General features: G+C 46.3%; 1 protein-coding gene across 4 annotated transcripts in view; it reads left to right on the top strand.

The window, feature by feature from the left end:
• Window positions 1-19440, top strand: part of si:ch211-246m6.5 (von Willebrand factor D and EGF domain-containing protein) — a 40247-nt gene that overhangs the window by 2027 nt on the left and 18780 nt on the right. For all 4 annotated transcript variants that reach the window (XM_020042411.2, XM_020042410.2, XM_013139943.3 and 1 more), the window contains exons 2-20: window positions 2417-2601; window positions 2938-3166; window positions 3363-3428; window positions 3529-3764; window positions 4646-4735; window positions 4947-5088; window positions 6756-6985; window positions 7542-7615; window positions 8369-8516; window positions 8781-8930; window positions 9585-9787; window positions 9948-10383; window positions 10473-10751; window positions 10943-11210; window positions 12536-12672; window positions 14145-14309; window positions 15094-15198; window positions 16087-16201; window positions 17712-17977. In XM_020042411.2, the coding sequence (XP_019897970.2) occupies window positions 2417-2601; window positions 2938-3166; window positions 3363-3428; window positions 3529-3764; window positions 4646-4735; window positions 4947-5088; window positions 6756-6985; window positions 7542-7615; window positions 8369-8516; window positions 8781-8930; window positions 9585-9787; window positions 9948-10383; window positions 10473-10751; window positions 10943-11210; window positions 12536-12672; window positions 14145-14309; window positions 15094-15198; window positions 16087-16201; window positions 17712-17977 (3524 nt within the window). The remainder of the gene's footprint in view (window positions 1-2416; window positions 2602-2937; window positions 3167-3362; window positions 3429-3528; window positions 3765-4645; window positions 4736-4946; window positions 5089-6755; window positions 6986-7541; window positions 7616-8368; window positions 8517-8780; window positions 8931-9584; window positions 9788-9947; window positions 10384-10472; window positions 10752-10942; window positions 11211-12535; window positions 12673-14144; window positions 14310-15093; window positions 15199-16086; window positions 16202-17711; window positions 17978-19440) is intronic.

The raw sequence follows: 19440 nt of genomic DNA, 5'->3' as shown, positions 1-19440 counted from the left end.
TAGGTCAGACCAATGATGTCACACTCCCTCTGAGCAGCCTGTTATTGTATGTCACCTGGAGTGGGGCTTGTCAAAACTCTCCTCAAGGGACCCCCCTTTCCATGTATTCCAAAGCTAGCTGTTCAGGGGTACAACAACAATATTGTAAAATGTCTGGGGAGACGTAATAGAACCAATGATCTTTGAAGGGAGCCATTGGGATCAAAGCCTTCACTTGCCTTATATAATTGACCCATGTTACTACATACAGAGTGTTACATCCACCCACGTGACTACATCCAGTATGTTACATCCAATCATTTTACCACATACATTGTGTTACATCCACCCATGTAATACATACAGGATTTTACATCCAACAATGCTACCAGACACAGTATGCTACATCTATCCATGTAACTACATACAGGATGTTACATCCACCCATGTTACCGCATACAGGATGTTATGCCCCATCATGTTACTCCATACAGGGTGTTACATCCACCCATGTTACTGCATACAGGATGTTACATACACCCATGTTACTGCATACAGGATGTTATGCCCCATCACGTTACTCCATACAGGGTGTTACATCCACCCATGTTACTACATACAGGGTGTTACATACACCCATGTTACTACAAACAGGGTGTTACATATGCCCATGTTACTACATACAGGGTGTTCACCCACTTCGAATGTTATCATTGGATTGAATGGGCGTTATTAGTGGTTATCAGCCTCATAGATATGGGTCAGAAGGGGCCTGCTACGCCTACTGGTAGGCTCAGAAGGCTGTTATCATCCATTCGCATGTTTAATCACGGCTGAATACACGAGAAGACTCCAGATCCAATCCCAGACCAATCCAGGTCGCCGCTAACCGGAAGTCTACAGGTAAGTTTTAGGGTTAAACTGGGATAATTTAGTCAATACTAAATGAACCATGCAAATGGGTGATAACAGCCTTCTGAGCCTACCAGTAGGCATATCTATGAGGCTGATAACCGCTGGTAACGGCCATTCAATCCAATGATAACATTCGAACTGGCTGGGGTGCTACATCCACCCATGTTACTACATTCAGGGTGCTACATCCACCCATGTTACTACATTCATGGTGTTGCGTTCACCGACCTTGCTACACAAACAGTGTTCAATTAAACTCCAACTCGTCTCATTCCAAACCTGATGTAGCTGTTGTGTGCTAATAATGAAATTCCTCAGAGTTATGCATCTGCATACTCAGTCTCTACATTCATAAACATACTTTTGGTCTGTCTGGGTCTGTGTTTGTGTTTGTGAGCCACTTTGCTCCAATCTCAAAGGTTTTCCAAACAGCCATGTTTTCCAGAGGAGAGAAGGACTAAGAGGTGACAGTTGAGTATTGCTGCTGGCTAAACCCAGTCAAATTGGCCATTTAACAACCGTCTTTACAGAGAGGTAAAGGAGGTAACCTCATAAATTGTCTCTTGGGAACTCCCAGCCCAGGACAAAACATCCTCATTTGTCCAGATCAGCAGATATTGACAGGACAAAGTACCCTCATTAGGCCAGGGAGACAGACTATTGCTGCATCTAAATTGTTTTGCCTCATGTTACACCTACTTAATTAGCATGCACTGAGGTATGTGTACATTTCAGTATTTTGCATTTGATCATTGGAAAATCACAGTGAAGTTATCCCAATTCAGAGCTTTACCCCAATTATTGGTAAGAGCTGATCTGTAGTCAACACGCAGAGTGGGATGCTTGGTAGATGACGGGTTTCATATCAATCACTAAAGGAGGTAATGTATTTCAAAAGGACCTTCTGCACAAGATAGAGACACACTACCTTGCCCTCTGTCACAGCTTTCACTGTTATATCCTCAAGTAGTTTTGACCCATTTTCAATTTCCAGATGGGGGGAGTGCTAGATTGGACCAGGTTCCCTGACACTTGAATTGACATGGGATGTGAGAGGTCTGACTTTAAAGTCGTTTTCTCTCCATTTTTAGCCTTCAGCTGCGAGCTATGTTCAGACTCTGTCATGGATCACTGGCGTCAGTGTCGTACCCTCCAGGGACGAGTTTAGAGAGGAAGGGAGTTTGGTAGATGAATGTGTTATTTTTACAAGTCTCCATCTGAAGGTTAAATTAACTTTTGTTTCACCTTTAATGAACTGGCTGACATGATGTGAAGCCACTGCAAACACTCATTTTACGATTTGTTTGAGTGTTTGCTCACTCACTCTCTTTACCTCTCCCTTTCCCCCGATCTCATCTGTCTCTGACTCGACATGCACCTCCACAGTTTCTTAACGAATAATCTGTATCTTCCAACGCAGTCGCCCAAAGATCCACGTGCTGGCGTCTCTGCCGACATGTTCGCTAATTGTATCCTGCGCGTATAACGTGTGTTTCCTTCTGACCTTCGACCCTCGTCCCAGCTCCAGAATGCTACCCGGGGGGCTACCGAACGTTAAGGAACCCGTATCGTAGCGTGGAGTTCGACTCTACTGAGCTGCAGAACACTGCTATTCAGGACCTGATCTGTGACCACTCACTCTCCCCTGGATGGTACCGCTTTAGCATTAACAACAAGCCTGCGGAGATGCCCACCAGCTGTGTGGAAGTAAGCTCTAAACCGATGAAACCATTCCACCTTGCCGCTGATGTGTAAAGACGTTCCACAATTCTGCATGTTGTGTCCTGTTCTGTTCACCCTTTAAATAACTGATGTGGGTCTAGATAAATAACATATTTAACGGGATTTTAAGAATGAAGCTGTTTACTACACAAGATGCTTAGTCATCTGGTTTTCGAGCAGCGACTGTATAACAGACAGAGCAGGCAGGTGGAAGCACTGCATCTCAGCTCCCTTCTCATGGACGAGTTATAATTTCAAAGAAAACAATCTGATCCTAGGTCAGCACTGATTTCATGAATATGCCTTATTGTGTCTCTCTAGATGAACAGATGCGGCACTCAGGCACCTGTGTGGCTTTCTCTGACCGGCAGCTCTCTACCAGGCCCGGGAGAGGTCCGCCAGCTCTCTGCCTGTGCCACCTGGCAGTTCTTCCATGGGAGCACCAAGGACTGCTGCCTCTTCCGTATCCCCATTTCAGTGCGCAACTGTGGGGAGTTCCTCCTGTACTTCCTCCAGCCCACGCAAGGGTGTATGGGCTACTGTGCCAAAGGTGAATCGGAAGAGTATCTTGTGAGACTGTCAGTCAATCTCTGGCTGACTGCCTCACTGGAATTTGTAATTTGCCTTAGGACTTTTCTGAGGCTCCGTTTGGTTGCACCAGTATAAAGCCACAAACAAAACATGTGTAATTGAGGACGTATAAAAACAGAATGGTCTAACTGTGTATTTTATTTCAAATGTTTCAGTCACACCAAATGCTGGATCTAAATTATGCCCACTTGGTGAGGTGGAGATTGATGGGCGTTGCAAAGGTAAACCACCGTAAAAGCAACAACCAACATTTCTGGATTCAATCATCTGGCTGGTCCTGACCTCAGCTTCTTGCTCATCCGTCTCATTTGTCTTGCTCAGCGAGTCTCCCTGTGTTAACCTCCAAGCCTGTGATCAGCCCGGAGCTAGTGGGGAGCAGTGTCCACCTGCGATGCTCCTTTGCCGCGGTGAAGACCTTGGGGAGGCCCCTGGGTTACCTGGTGGTCTGGGCACGACACCTGGCCTCCAACATGAAGGTGGAGATCAGAAAACATTCCGCCATGGAGGCATTCTCATTGGTTGAGATGGACGGGGTCCACTTCAGACTGGGGGAGAAGGTAATAATGCTCACCAGGCGCGTTTCCACATCCGTGTGAAACAGAATGATTGAGGGCCGACCCTCTTTTGTGGCGGCTTAACCTTGGCCCCACTGACTGGGTTCAGAAAAACAGAAAAGGGGCGAGGGAAGCAGGGTAAATCTGGGGTGAGGGTGTGTTTTTTGTCAGGTCCCTGCACATGATTCACATCAAAGTAATTCTATGGGGCGCATAGGGGCTTGTATTCTAACACTGATATTGCAGAGTAATTACTGTGTTAGTGGCATACTCATTGTGTTTAATTAAAAAAAGATGTATTATACATACATACAAATGTAATGAAATATTTTTGAAAATAAAAAAACATCTGCAATTAGCATCTTTCCAGACAAATGTATATGTACACATGCGTATACAAACGCATGTCATGCATTCAAATAAGTAAAAAATTCGAACAAACATTCACGTAAAACTATGCACATACATTTCCGCATAATGCTCCCCCAAAATAAATGTTTACGTACGGGTGTCCTTGCGTGTGAAACCTAGTGCAGACACAGTACTATGCATGTACCTCGTTGTGTGTTCCATGACACGCTGTTCCGTACGGGCTGTGAGTCATCGGTATCTGTTGCACACATGATGATGTCACAGCTGGATGAAGTCAGGGGTCGCCGCTGTACAGAGGATGAGTTAAACACACAACGCCTCCGGCTCTTCTGCATTGCTCGTGTAGCCTGTATAATTAAATGAAATGTTTTGATGAATTGCGCACGCAAGCCAACAAAAATTAGACAGAGCACTTACAACCCCTGGCTTCATGCTTTAAGACAAATGCGAATTTGCTTAACATTTTGGTTTTATTTAAACTTGCCTGGTTGTATGTCATTTTTATTTTACAGTTCTCCTGCAGTGTTTCCACGTTCCTGGGTAATTCCAGCCATACACAATCTGCTGCCAAGGAGAGTGAGAGCTTCTATGCTGGAATGAAGGTAGACCATCATGACTAATACAAGTGACTTTAACCCTTTTCATATTCAGTATGTTTGAAGCTGCTAAAGTGGTCGGTGGGTTGACCTCTAGGTCATGTGGAAGCCATTGTTGAACATTAACCTCCTCCTGACCTGTATTGAGTGCTGTAAATTAAACTAACATTGAGTCCAGAATGATCAGTAACCCGTCTTTCTCTCTCTCTGCCTGCAGTTTGTTCCAGATGTGCTCCACATTGCGGAGGACGGGGTAGAGCATTCTGTAGCCATCCACAGCACAGTGCCTATCCCTTGTTACGGGGCAGGTCACAGCCGATCATGTGGAGTGCCTCTTTCTCTGAGTGTCCGTGACTCAGGTGAATAGGAAATTAGCCTTATCTATGTTGATAAAAGAAAAAACATTCTTCATAGGGATTCATCAGCCATTATACCGCAGATATAAAAAATTTACTTTTCTATATATACAATATATATACAATCACTATATGATGTTTGGACAGACATCATATAGTGACCAAAATGTGTTAAACAAATCAAAATAATTTATAGTTTAGATTCAGTATCCACCCTTTGTCTTGATAACAGCTTTGCACACTCTTGGCATTCTCTCTGCCAGCTTCACGAGGTAGTCCCCTGTAATGCTTTTCCAACAGTCTTGAAGGAGTTCCCAAATATGCTTAACAGTTATTGGCTGCTTTTCCTTCACTCTGCAGTCCAACTTATCCCTAACCATCTCAATTGGGTTGAGTTTGGGTGATTGTGGAGGCCAGCTCACCTGATGCAGCACACCATAACTCTACTTCTTGATCAAATAGCCTTTACACAGTCTAGATGTGTGTTTTGGGTCATTGTCCACTTGGAAAACAAATGAAAGTCCCATTAAGCGCAAATCAAATAGGATGGCATATCCCTGTAAAGTGGTGTGGTAGCCATGATGGTTGATTGTATCTTGAATTCTAAGTTAATCACAGACTGTGTCACCAGCAAAGCACCTCCTCCATGATTCAGGGTGAGAACCACACGGAGATCATCCGTTCACCCACTCTGTGTTTCACAACACAGTGGTTACAACCAAAAATCTCAAATTCAGACTCATCAGACCAAAGAACAGATTTCCACCTCTCTAATGTCAATTTATTTTGTTTCTTGGCCCAAGCTAATCTCTTCTGATTAGTGTCCTTCAGTAGTGGTTTCTTTGCAGCAATTCGACCCTAAAGGCCTCTTTCATCTAGTTTCATTTGAACAGTAGATGTTGAGATGTATCTGTTACTTGAACTCTGTGATGCATTTATTTGGGCTGCAATAAGAGGTGCAGTTTATTGGCAATTTCTGAGGCTGGTTACTCTAGGGGAAGACCTAGGACACGCTGGAGGGACTATGTCTCCCGGCTGGCCTGGGAACGCCTCGGTGTCCCCCCGGAAGAGCTAGAGGAAGTGTCTAGGGAGAGGGAAGTCTGGGCATCCCTGCTTAGACTGCTGCCCCCGCGACCCGGCCCCGGATAAGCGGGAGAAGATGGATGGATGGATGGTTACTCTAATGAACACATCCACTGTAGCTGAAGTAACGTTTGATTTTCCTAAGATGTCATGAAGGCAACATATGAAATGTCTTTTGATTTGTTGAAAAAAAAAATTGGTTACTACTTTACTCAATATGTGTTATTTCATGGTTTCGATGTCTTCATTATTACTCTACATGTGGAGTAGTTTTGTCCAAAATGTTGACTGGTAGTGTTTATATACACTGATGAGCCACAACACTATGACTACTCACAGGTGAAGCGAAAAACATTGATCATCTCCTAACAAGGGCACATGTTGAGGTGTGGGTAGATTAAATGGTGAGTGAACAATTAGTTCTCATTGTCAACATGTTGGATGCAGGAGAAATGGGCAGGAGTAAAGACCTGAGTGACTTTGACAAGGGCCAATTTGTTAAAGCCAGACAACTGGGTCAGAGCATCTCAGCTTTATGGACGGTGTTCACCAACGAAGCCTTGCTATGTGTCCTGTTACTTCCCTAGATAGCTCAGGCCCTAGCGTAGAGGCTCCCAACATGGCCCTGTCTACCTGCCACGTGGAGCTGCAGCCTACTGAAGCCTGCAGCCGTAACCAAGGGTGTGCCCGGGCTGTCCTCGCCCTCACCGCCGTCACAGACTTCACCCGCGACGGCAACCGCCAGAGTCTCCTCACCGCTATACCCAGCAGGGATGCGCCACGGCTCTGGAGAGGATACATCCCCACGCCCCTCAAGGTCTGACTCGACTGCCATACAACTTTCTAGACCCTTCCTAATCGAATTAGAACACATTAGAACGCTAGAATGGAATTTTAGTGCAACACAATTTTTTTCTTCATTTTATTCTACTCACTTCATCACTGAAGGATCTTTAGGGGTCAGTAAAAGAGACGTGCTGTATGCTATTGGCGTGCCACTACCAGAACTACCTTTCAAGCCCCCGCATTGTTTCCATGGTCAAAGACCAGACACTTATGTGAAGATGTTATTTACTTGCTTTTCTACTTGTTTTTTTCACTCTTTCATTGAAACCAGCCGAACATGCCTCCTAAACATCCTAATTCCCCCTGCATTGAAACATTAGTCCATCCGGCACTTAGGTTAGCCATGTCTGTGTTTAGTGTTGAAGGTGGGAGACATGAAAGCACTTTGCCTGTTGCTCAAACACACACACACACCCATACACACACACACACACACACACACATAAAAGCCTTGTTACTGTTGCCTGCACTTTAATCAGGACAACCGGAGTGCTCCACAGTAAGCTTTTTTCCTCATCCCCTCACAGGTCACAGTTCAAGATATTCCCACTGCTAGCTGTTACTCTCTGACTGATCCACACATCATTACATTCGATGGCAGGTAGGTAACCTGGGCATTCTGTTTAGCATGCTGTGACGGCCAAGGTTTCTGGAGTCTGCCTAATAGCCTTTGAGCCTCAGATCCAGACTTGAGACAGAGCACTCACTTCACGTATCTTGTGCATTTCTTTAATAATACATTTAAATAATATGGTCGTTCAACTATACTTATGCTGGATTGTATAAATAACGAAAAGCCGCTTCCTGCCAACTGAACGTGTTCTGTGTAATTAACTAGCCTCTTGGAGGTCACGACTGGAGAGGTTGGTCAAAGCTGGTATGTGAAAGCCTTGCGTAACACACCCGCTAATCACATATAAATATGTATTTATATTAATATATTAATATAAATATGTGAAATATCAATTTTACACATATTTAATCATGTTTTTCAAACCAAAGAGGTCAGTAGGTGACCAGTCTTGAACCTTCGAAATGGAAAGTTTTTCCATCCTAATTATTTTTTAATAATTGCTTCACCTTTGTCACTCGTATGGGTCTTTTGTCCCTCTCATCATTGCATCCACATTGCCTTAATTGATTGAAATTATCTTTATATGATAATTGTCGGAAAGTAGAGACTGACATTATTGATAATAAATCTGCCGGTAAAAGAAATGTGGTGTGATCATTAGATTTATTGTACATCTCACCAGCAGTTTGACACACAAGCTGTAGAAAAACAAATTGTTTTAATAAGTGTAGATGTGATTGGTTATCATCACTGATCAATTTCTCAATAAATTCCTTTCAGACGATATGAGAATCAGCAGACGGGCACCTTCGTCCTCTATAAGAGCCTCCGCCGAGCATTCGAGGTCCAGGCTCGTCAGTGGGACTGCGGCAGCCGCCATTATCCTGTGGCCTGCAACTGTGGAGTAGTGGCCAGGGACGGAAACCAGGTTAACTCACAGATTCATTCCCTCAATTCATTATTGCTGAAAATGCCACATCCGTTTGTGGCGTCACAACGACGACATTAATGCGAAACACTGTTCACAACCTCGGGAGTTACGCGCGAGCTTGGAAAATTTAGCGTGGCAACCAAAAACAGCGACGACGACGTTGTTGTATGTCCTGTGGCGCTTACAGACAGTAAGGATATTAACTAACGACTGAGGACAGCACTATAATCCTACACCTATTTTTGTATTTTGGGCCTCTAGGTGGTCACGCTGGACATGTGCAACGGTCAGCTGCAGGAGACCCGACCCCGGCTGTCTCTGAAGAACCTGGGCGGAGATAACATCGGGCCCGGTGGGAGCAGCCAGAGCCGAATCAAAATCCATGAATCTCACCAGGAGAGAAAAATTACAGTAGGTTTTAATTAAAAGTAATCAGCATCACTGAATGTGGTCCTCTGTAGCTAATTTGCATATTTTAATTGTAGTCGTTTAGCAGATGCTCTTATCCAGAGTGACTTACAGTAATGAGTGCATGTATTTTCCTGCTGGGCACTCGTGGGAGTCAGCCCCACAACCCTGGCGGTTCAAGCATTACGCTCCACTGACTACTCGTACTGTTGGTAAAGACAAGTTAGAATAGTGAGTTCGATTCCTGGAAACACCAAAATGTACGTCGAGCTGTGACTTTGGGGCGTTGGTATTAAAGTATTTAATCATATTAAAACTGTATGATATTATACAGTACATTGTGTTGTTTAAGTCTGGTTCCTCCCTCACTGTATAGACAGGTTTTGTACTTTTGGGAGAACACCGAGACCAGTACTGACTTTTAACACTACATGACTACATGATGTGGAAAAACCTGTGTACTGTATGTTTAATCTGCAACACTGTGGAACTGATTTCATGTCATGTCAAACACTAGTCCTTTGTAGGTCGTTTTGATGATTCCCTCTTGACGCAATGTGTTGAATCACACAATGAACACAACAAAATGATTTGTTCAACTGCAAGCCGTTAGAATTGGATTGTGGGTTTAACGTAGGCCAAATCTTCCCCTCCCAGTTTATTTTTCCGTCCGGGGCCTTCGTAAGGGCCGACGTCAGTGATTGGGGGATGAGCCTGTCGATCAGAGCTCCAAGTGTGGACTACAGAAGCACCGCCGGACTCTGTGGGACGTTTGACAGGAACGGTCACAACGACTTCCACGGGTTGGACGGCACCAGCTTTGCCATCACTGACCACAAACGCTTTGTGGAGGAATGGAGGTAACAGCTGATGGTCCTCTGGTCTTATCTGGCAGCGGTTCCATGAGCTGGTTCCATGCTTCCAATCGCCCAGGGAACATTCCCCCACCCCTGTCCTTTTGGTCATCTCAAGGCTTACTAAAGAGCTCATTTTTGGATACATATTCCTCTGTTCCTTCAGGCTTGCCCCGGGGGAGAGTTTATTCGACACCATGCCGTCTGAGGTGGAGGAGGAGGCACTTCGGCCTTTCTGCCGATGCCAGGAGGGCTACAGCATGTCTCTGCATCAGGCCACGGGTCACACCGGCGACAGCCGCCATGGCTTTAACCCAACGTCGCCCCGCCACCAAACATCGTGTCATTCTCGCGACAGTGTGGATCACACCTCTGTCTTCCCCTTCCTGGACACCACCTCGGACTACATCAGGAGCTCTGACCCAGCTGACCGCCACGGAATGTCCGCGCCGAGCGGCCCAGCTCGACCCGGGGGGATCCACAAACAGCCAAGTTCCAGGACTAGGGAATATGGGGATCGTGGTGCTGAGAGGGAGATCGACAGGGAGCTCAGTAGAGACTTCCTTGTTGCTGTGGACGATGGTCCAATGATGAAGAGACAGGTTTTTACCCTTTGCATTTTTTGCTCTTTCTTTTAAAATTTGACTGTGTCCTTTGGTGTTCTAAAAATCACTCTTATTATTATTGATAGGCCCTGTACGAGTTCCAGCCCATTTTCACCTCTCAGTCCCTGAGCCAAACCGACCTGGAGAACTTGGCCTATTTCTTCCCGGAGGACCACCAGCTGCCTGCAGAGAGGCCAGCGGCAAGGCCGATATGGCCCACCCCCAGTGGACTGACCTCGGCCAAGGCCCTGGAGGTATGCCAGCAGGCCCTGGGGAACTCCACGGTGGGCGTGATGTGTAGAGGACTGCTGGGTCGGAGGCTGGATGAGGCAGTGGACCTCTGCATCCTAGACCTGCAGCTCAAGGTATTAATGTTTGTGTTGCTGTTTTTGTTGTTGTTGTTGCTGGTTTTGTTGTTGTTGCTGTTATTGTTGCTCCTCTTATTGGTTTGGACGATTCCATCCTTCTGTCATTGTGTAATTAGATCTGACCTTTGGATTTCCGTTCGGCTTGACCGCTACATGAGTGTAATTAAAGTTAAACTTGTTTCTTGGAGGATGACCTGTCCTGGGAAGAGGCTCTGGTTCCTCACCTGGAGAATGAGTGTGAGAGGAGACTCCTGGAGAACCGCACCCAGAGGGCCCTGCTGCTGTCCGGGTCCACGGGCGGGTCCGTGGGTGCTGGGATGGAGGTGGACGGGACGGTGTGGACGGTTCTCGCCGCACTGCGCTGTCCCAATTTCTGCAATGGGAATGGTCTGTGTACGGAGAGGGGATGTCAATGCTTCTCTGGCCACAGCTTCTACGACTGCAGCCTGGCCATCGGTGAGCATGACAGCCTGGAGCTTACTGGGTAGTCCGTTGGAACTGTAATTCGCTGGTTGAATCCCTAAGCAAACAATAAAAAAATTAAAAAAAGAAAAGAGGGCCCTTAAGCAAGGCCCTTAACCCCAATGGCTGCTATAAGTCACTCTGGAGAAGAGTCTTCTAAATGGCTCTGGATGATGGGACAGGTGTAGGGTGTGTTTTATTACCAGGTAGGTGTCCAGCTGTTTGTCCATGACCTGTCTGTCTGCCTTGTGTAAGTTATGGCGGCAGAACTGGGATCAGGGCCTGGAGGGGAATGCAGGACAACATACCAATAAATCCAGCCTACAGTTCAGCTGATCCAAACGGTGGGGGGTGGGGAGGGGGGGCTTCGGGGGTGTTGGAAGGAAATCACCATGTCCCTATTGTGAGGATAGCAGTGTCTTACTTAATTCAAGTAAATGTCACCAACTTCAAGCCTTAAATAGCTCTTATAACACTGATAGTAAGCTGATGTACTGTATGTAGATTCAAACAGACTATTCTAAATGTTAAACTTATTCTGGCAGGTGCAATGAAACGGTGTGGCACTTCATGGTAATGTACTTGAACATGACCTCCTAATGCTATGACTGTGTCTGGCTGCCCGTGTATTTATTACAGCTGTCTCTATGGACTGACTTACTGTATTCCCATAGTGTTGTAGTCAAGGACGACCTGGCGTTTTATCACATCATACATAATGTACACATGAGGACCCTGGAGTTGGTGAATCTTCCATTTGGTCTGGTCAGCAGGTCCTAGATGGTTGACTGTTTCTGTTTGGTTCTTCCAAATGTTCAACTCCTTCTTTTGTTCATAGTCACTTCCATTATCCTTCGCTGCTGTCCTTGATTCGTAAAACATCGCTTTATCTCCTCTTTTCTCTACTTTCTCTTATTTCCTCTCAACCCTGTCTTCTCTGGGTTTTTCTCCTCATTCATGTCTCTATCCTTTTTCCCACCTTCTCATTCTTCTGTTGCCCTTACTCTTCTCTCATCGTTCTCTCCTCTTCATTCTCCTCCCTTTCTCCTCTCATCCCTCTTCTCACATCTCATCCCATATTTCCCCTCACAATCACTTCATCCCTCTCTCCTATTCTCTCTTCACCCACTGCTCTTATCCGTATTTCTTCTTTCCTCTAATCCCCCTCATCTCAACCTTCTCCACTCACCCCTTTCTCACTCCTCGGCGACGTCTCAATTCCATAAACCCACTCTCCTCTCATCCCTCTCTCCTGTCATCCCTCTATCCTATGCTTCCATCTCACCCCCTCCCCTCTTCTCCCTCATCCCTCTTCTCAGATCAGCCTGTGGAGCTGACAGACCTGGAGAACAGTGGTCTATGTGACATCAGGACGGATGATTGTCACAGCGTGCGTGTCTTTGGCCTTGGTTTCATCGACTCTCCTAACCTAGACTGTCTCCTCACACGACTGATGGTGAGAGTTAACTCATACGGGGATCAGCATCATACAAGGACATACACCAGAGAGTTGCTGTACTAAACCCCAGAGAGTTACTTTACTAAACACTAGAGAGTTGCTTTACTAAACAATCAATCAAATTTCAATCAAATGTATTTATAAAGCCCTTTTTACAACAGCAGTTGTCACAAAGTGCTTTACAGAGACACCCGGCCTTAAACCCCAAGGAGCAAACAACAGAGTATGGCTGTATTAAACCTCAGATAGTTGCTTCACTTAACACCAGAGTATTGCTGTACCAAACCTCAGAGAGTTGCTTCACTTAACACCAGAGTATTGCTGTACCAAACCTCAGAGAGTTGCTTCACTTAACACCAAAGTATTGCTGTACTAAACCCCAGATAGTACAGAGCGACTGCTGGAATGTCTCTTAGGATCCATACCAGCGGTTTTTAATAGAAAGAACAAAACTATGGGTTCTGGATTCTCTGATCTTAGGATGAGGGCTTATTGCAGTAGACATCCTAATCATCTGCCATGAATACTTAGAAACTTGTTCATAATAGGACCCCCAAGTACTGTGAATGAATTTATGGACAGTGGTGTGTTAATTTGCAGGTCCTGGGAGAATGGGTTATTTAAATAGATTTGTACATGTTTCTTTTACATGTTAGTGATTTAAAATCTACTTGGTTATTGCATTCATATTAAGGCAGCCAGATGGGACGGCAACATATCACAGTCATAGTAAATAAATGTGTTCTCAATAAACAAGTCCTTAGCAAAAGTCACTGCTAATAGAGTTCATTTTCTTTTTTCTGCCAGAAAAGTTTTAGAAAACATCTCACAAAAATGTTTTTTTCTTTTTCCACTAACACTGACTTTGCTGAGAAATCTTTCTTATTGAGAAAAACATTATCTTCTGTGGCTCTGTTGTCCTTGATTCTAGGGGAAGCTGAGTTCAGTCTGGAGGTGAGTAGAGGCAGTTCTCTCTGCTGCTTTATAGACAACCTCCATGGTATTGCAGTGAATGTGTTCTTTAACTGCAATTCACTGCGGTTTTCAGAGGAGCAGGGTGACATGGGAGAACTTGGTAGATTGGACATCAGACGGGCTGCAGTGTTCTGGATGAGCTGCAATATTCCTGTGACACAAACAGGGATCCCAAGCCACTGATTAGTAGAAGTCGAAACAAGATAGGACTACTGCCCGAATTAGGACAGTCATTATTTTCCACGTAAGGAAAGTTCATACTACACAGACATTGTACAGAGCATCAAACTACAGGAGCGAGTCACTGCTTTGAATCACAGAGAATCGCAGGGTGTCATCCAGGGTCACCCCAAGTTTCTTGGCACCGCGGAGTAAACCGTTACAGATGTACGTCTCGGCAACTTCATTCCGGACTCTCTATAACTTAGACGGTAGACATCAAAAGCCCACATGGTATTACCGTGCTGTAATGGCGATTTGGTTCTCTCTCCTAGCGCGTAAATTCTGAATGGGTTCCCGGAGAGAAGCAGAGGACCAGTGCTACCTTCCTGAGCTCCAAGGCTTTAGACTGTTCCGTCCCCTCGCTGAACAGCCTGACTCCAACCCACGCAGCGGACTTTGCTGTGGATGACAAGCCATACGCACGCTGGGATGTGAAGGTACTGTACATACCGCAGGGTCCCACTGACCCACCGCCGTCGGGGACGGTCCCACGCATTCTTGTTTTTCAAAGGCCCCCGTGTGAAACACTTTCCAGTTGACATTTCGTTAAAATACACACATGCTCCGTTCATTTTGGTTTGGCTGTGAAAAGGCGGAGTTGTGGCACTTTCCCGCTCGACGGTTGTGCGGACTCAAACGCGCTCATTTCCTCGTTAGTTCTTCAAAGTCAACCTGAAGTGTGCCCTGTTCTTGAACTCCCCCTTTGCCAGGTGTATACAGCATATATATCATGTTTCGCCGGGTCCCTGTGAGGTTTGAGATCGCTGTTTGTTTACTGGCGTATTAGAAGACATTAGCATAAATCTCCATGCAGAAGTCAGAGCCGTGGGGCGTCACATCCAACCCCCAAGGTTAGCCCAAAGTCAGGCTGCCTGCTCAAATGGATTAGTGGGCTAGGCTGGAAGCATGAGCCCAGTATCACCTACCTTACTACTGGCACTGCCATTCGTCTTCAGGGCATCTGGGAGTTTGAGTCACATGTCCCTCAGGAGTTTGCGACGTGCACTTCTATAGGATCACGTGAAAAGTGTGCCTAAGCTTGATTTTTCCCGGTGAACTAACTAAATCTTTGAGGCAGATTATTGTTCAACGGTTACTTGGCTGAACTGTCCTACAGTCTGACCACCTTAACCAAGCTCAGGACGCGGCGGCCATCCCGTGTGACATAGATGTCTTCAATTCCAGTGGTTGGATGGTTACAGGGGTTCTACTTCCTCTCAGGTGACCAATGATGGCTCTCGGTACAGTGAGCCCAAGGTGCTGACCATCTACGACGGTGTGTGCCAAGTGTGTGAGACGGGCCCCTCCGGACTCTGTAAGTTAAAGGTAATACTGCCAGTACAACACCACACACACACACACACACACCTATATCACCTGAAAAAACGAACAACAGTTGTGTATTCGAGGGGGAAAGCATTCAAGGTTATTTGTCGGAAAACCAATATAATGTATCTTAATGTCTCTGGGCAGCTGTTGTTCAGCAAGTTGTCCGGCATGTTTTTGAAGTGTTTGTTGTGAATGTTCGCTCTGGGGTGTTCTGTTCTGTTAGAGGGATCCAAGTCCTGGAACATCATCTCTCCCTCTCTGTGATGACTAAACCAGGCGCTTCCTGTGATCACAGATGTCTGTTCTAAAACACAGATGTTATGAAAGACATCCCCAAACACAGCATAGAGTACACACACACACACACACACACACACACACACACACACACACACAAGGACAGAGACACATACTCACGGGACAGTATATATATACATATATACACACACACACACACATAGACAGGACTTCTGTATCCGCGCCCTGCCAATTATGTTTTAATCAGATTTAGTTACCTAGGGAAGAGATGGATTTGTTTCTGCTTGTTTTCGGTTAATTTCCTGCTGGTCTTTTCTGGCTCAGACCTTAACTAGCAATGAAAATGGAAGAAGTCGATGTTGTGTGACACGTTTAATGTATTTGCATTACAAACTTGAATGCAGTTACATATTCCTTATATCACTTTCTTATTCCTATTGATTTAGTCTTTTCTATGAATCTGTTTCAGAATCAGTACTGAAAACGACATCTTGGTAACTCTAGTAACAACCACGCTCTCTCTCTCTCTCCTTGTTTCTCTCTCTCTCTTTTGTCTGTCTGTTGGCCTCTCTCTGTCTGTCTGTCTTTCTCTCTGTGTGTCTGTCTGTCTGTCTCTCTGTCTGTCAGGAGAAAACATGTATTATAGATGGGCTGTGTTTTGCTGAGGGAGAATCCAGTCCTGCCAGCCCTTGTCTCCTCTGTGACCCCAGCACCTCCAGGTTCACATGGTCTGTCAATGAAGGTACATCAAACTAGTCTCAGTGCATTTGACTACATCGGCAATTACTGATGGAACCAAATATGGTTAAACTATGGTTAGAAAGTCTCAAGCTTTGAGACGATTGGACCCTAGGGTCTTGTTTAGAATGTAACATTTGAAAAAGGCCCGACATTCAATTGGAGCCCCCCAGTAGCATTTCCCAAATTCCCTTGTGTTCTCTCTCCTCTCCTCCTCAAACCACCATTTGGATGAGAATGTCAGCGACCCCTCCCCTCCGACCTGATTAATCCAACGAGGTTTGAGGAAGAAGGCAGTAAGGAAGTGAAGGTGCCATCCTCCCCATGACAGCAGTAGAAAGTCAATGCTTTGAGAAATGAGGGAGAGGAGCAGTGTCCTTGCCACAGTCATTCATTTTCACCTGGGGGGGGGGGGTCACAGTGTGCCCGCTGGCACGGACTAACAGAAGGAAAAGACGCTCTCTCTGTCTCCCCGCACCACCACCTCCTCCTGAGGTATATTTACAGCCTGCCTGCCTGACTGCCTGGCTTCAGCACACCCACCCACCCACCCACGGCTACAGATGTTTCCCGTATTTTTACCCCGCGTGGTTCACTTCATTAACGCTGCCTAATATGAATTAATAATGGATTGAGTCAGACAAGATGGATCGTGATTGGCACGGAACACTTTTGATGGAGTACAGGGCTTTGGAGTTTTACGACTTTACTCAGAAGGAGTAATTCACTCCTGGTTGAGTTATAGGCCGGGAAGTTTCATTTATGGACAGATTTCCCTGTGGAAGGTTATATTGTTGTATTTGTACTCGCATGGATGGATGGAAGCACAGAAGCTCGCAAAGACACGTGCACGGACACGCAGTGCAAAAACACAAGCACAGGCATACTCCCAAACGCAGGCAGACACACACACACACGAAACATGCTAACACACAAGATGAAGCAAGAGGCCCTGTGTCCCTGCAGCTTGTCTCTGTGTTAGTGTGTCTGTCACTGGGCCTCAGCTCTCACGACGGTTCCTGCCTGCCTGGTCCCATTACCACTGTCGTCAGTCTCTGTCCCAGCGTCAGATCAAAGGAGGGCAGGCCATCTGTACAAGCTCTGTTTCAATACCTGTCAGGACCTGTCTAATGGCCCCGCCTAACGGCACTCTGCCACATACAGGCTGTCTTCATGTCAGCGTGGCGCGGAAGACAAGGCTCTGTACCCCTCCTTCTGCCCCCCCCCCCCCCCCCCCCCCCCGACAAAGCGTCACTAACATCCCACCTCTGACCTTTTAAATGCTTCAGTGTCTGCGCTGCTGCCTGCAGTATAGTTCAGAACACTAGCCTCGGCTCCCCAGTGCGTCTGGGACTACTCTTTGAAACAGCCCAGGTACACCGACGGCTAGCAGTTGTGAACCCCCTGCAGATAAAAAGACGTCATGCCTTTACCTCTGTCTCATGTGCTGTCTCTCCTTTGCTATTACCCACTCTCCGTCTCTCCTTCTCCGCCCTTATCTCCCCTGTCCCCAGGCAACCAGCCCCCCCGCCTGCACCAGCCGCAGGAAGGCCTCAGCACCTTCGCCGGGGAGAACTTTGTGTTCCAGTTCACAGCCGAGGACCCCGAGGGCTCTGCGCTCCTCTTCCTCCTGGAGGAGGGCCCTGGCGACGCCACTCTGTCCCCCGCGGGCCTCCTCCTCTGGAAAGTCCACTGGAAGGAAGCTCCCGGGGCGAGGCGACAGAGCTTCAGGTTCACGCTGTCCGACGAGTGCAACGCCCAGAGCAGCTACACTGTGGAGGTAACTGATGTGACATGGGCTTGGCCTTAAGAGGCAGGAGAGAATGGAGGGGAGGAGGAGGAGGAAGGACAGATGAACAAATGATGAGGGGTGGGGGGGGGACTTGTAAACAGTTTGCGGAACCCCCCCCACCCTGGCCAGGACGTGAATCACCACTTAGCCTCCAAGTCTAAATACGAACAGACCTCAGTCTACAAGGGCATTCATCACGGACGTGTCCTGCACCAGACCACAGCTCCACTCATGCTAATGTTCACTGACGTGGCGTGTGCTTCTGCTCACCCCTGGAGAGGAGACTGGCCGTCGTGGCTTGTGAGGGTGACATCCTGTGGCTCTTGCAATTATGTGGTCATTGGTATAAATGTCTAAATCAAATACGTGAGAGAGAAAGACAGTGTCCACTGCAGTGAGACTGTGTGTGCCACGCCTTCACTTCTTCCTGATGTGTTCCCCTAGATTTCACATATAATGTTTAAACGTTTTTGCCATAAATCTACACCCAATACCCCATAATAAGAAAACAGTCTGTGACAATACGCTGCCATATCGCTGAAATGTTTTCCTTAAGGTCCTCTCTGTATTTTGTTAAATCCTGACCCGTCTCCCAGAGTCCCTGCTGCTGAAAAACACCACACAAGCGTGATGCTCCCACCACCACGCTTCACCATAGGCATGGTCTTAGCCAGGCGATGTGCTGCACCTCGCTTTTCACCAGACGGTGCACTTGGCATTCAGGCCTGATCGTTGGATTTTTTTGGTCTCATCAGGGAACATTTTTCCTCATGCTAAGTCCTTTCATATGCCTTTAACTCAGGAATGACTTCCGTCTACCCACTCTGCCATGAACGCCCCACTGATGGAGTGCTGCACAGATGGTTGTCCTTCTGGAAGGCTGTCCCATCTCTGTCGAGAACCTCTGAAGCTCTGTTAGAGTGGCCACTGAGTTTGTGTTCACCTCCCTCACCAAGGCCCTTCTTGTCTGGGTACTTAGTTTGGCCGGATGTCCAACTCTAGGAAGAGTCTTTGTGGTTCTAAACTACCTTCATTACACAATGACTGAGCCCACTGTGCTCCTGGGAACTTTCAATGTTTTAGCACTTTTTTATAACCTTCTCCAAAGTTCCTTGGACCTCATGGCTTCATTTTTGCTCTGAAATGCACTGATTGTGTGACTTTCTAAATCATGTCCATTCACCTGGATTTGCCACAGGTGGACTCCATTCAAGTTCCAAGCACAATTTGGATTATCTTGGAAAAGGGTCTGAACACTAATGTAGAATAAATATTTTAAATTTTCAAATTTGAATAAATTGGTAGAAATTTCAAAACACCTGTTTTCACTTTGTCATTGTGGTGCTTTGAGTGTAGATTGATGGTAAAAAAAATCTCAATTTAATTAATTAGAAATGTGTTCATATAACAAACCAATGTGGTGAAAGTGAAGTGGTCGGAGTATTTTGCTG

Source organism: Esox lucius, chromosome 22 (genome assembly GCF_011004845.1).
Source record: "Esox lucius isolate fEsoLuc1 chromosome 22, fEsoLuc1.pri, whole genome shotgun sequence".
In the NCBI taxonomy this organism is placed as follows: domain Eukaryota; kingdom Metazoa; phylum Chordata; class Actinopteri; order Esociformes; family Esocidae; genus Esox; species Esox lucius.
This window is presented reverse-complemented; position numbering and strand designations above follow the sequence as displayed.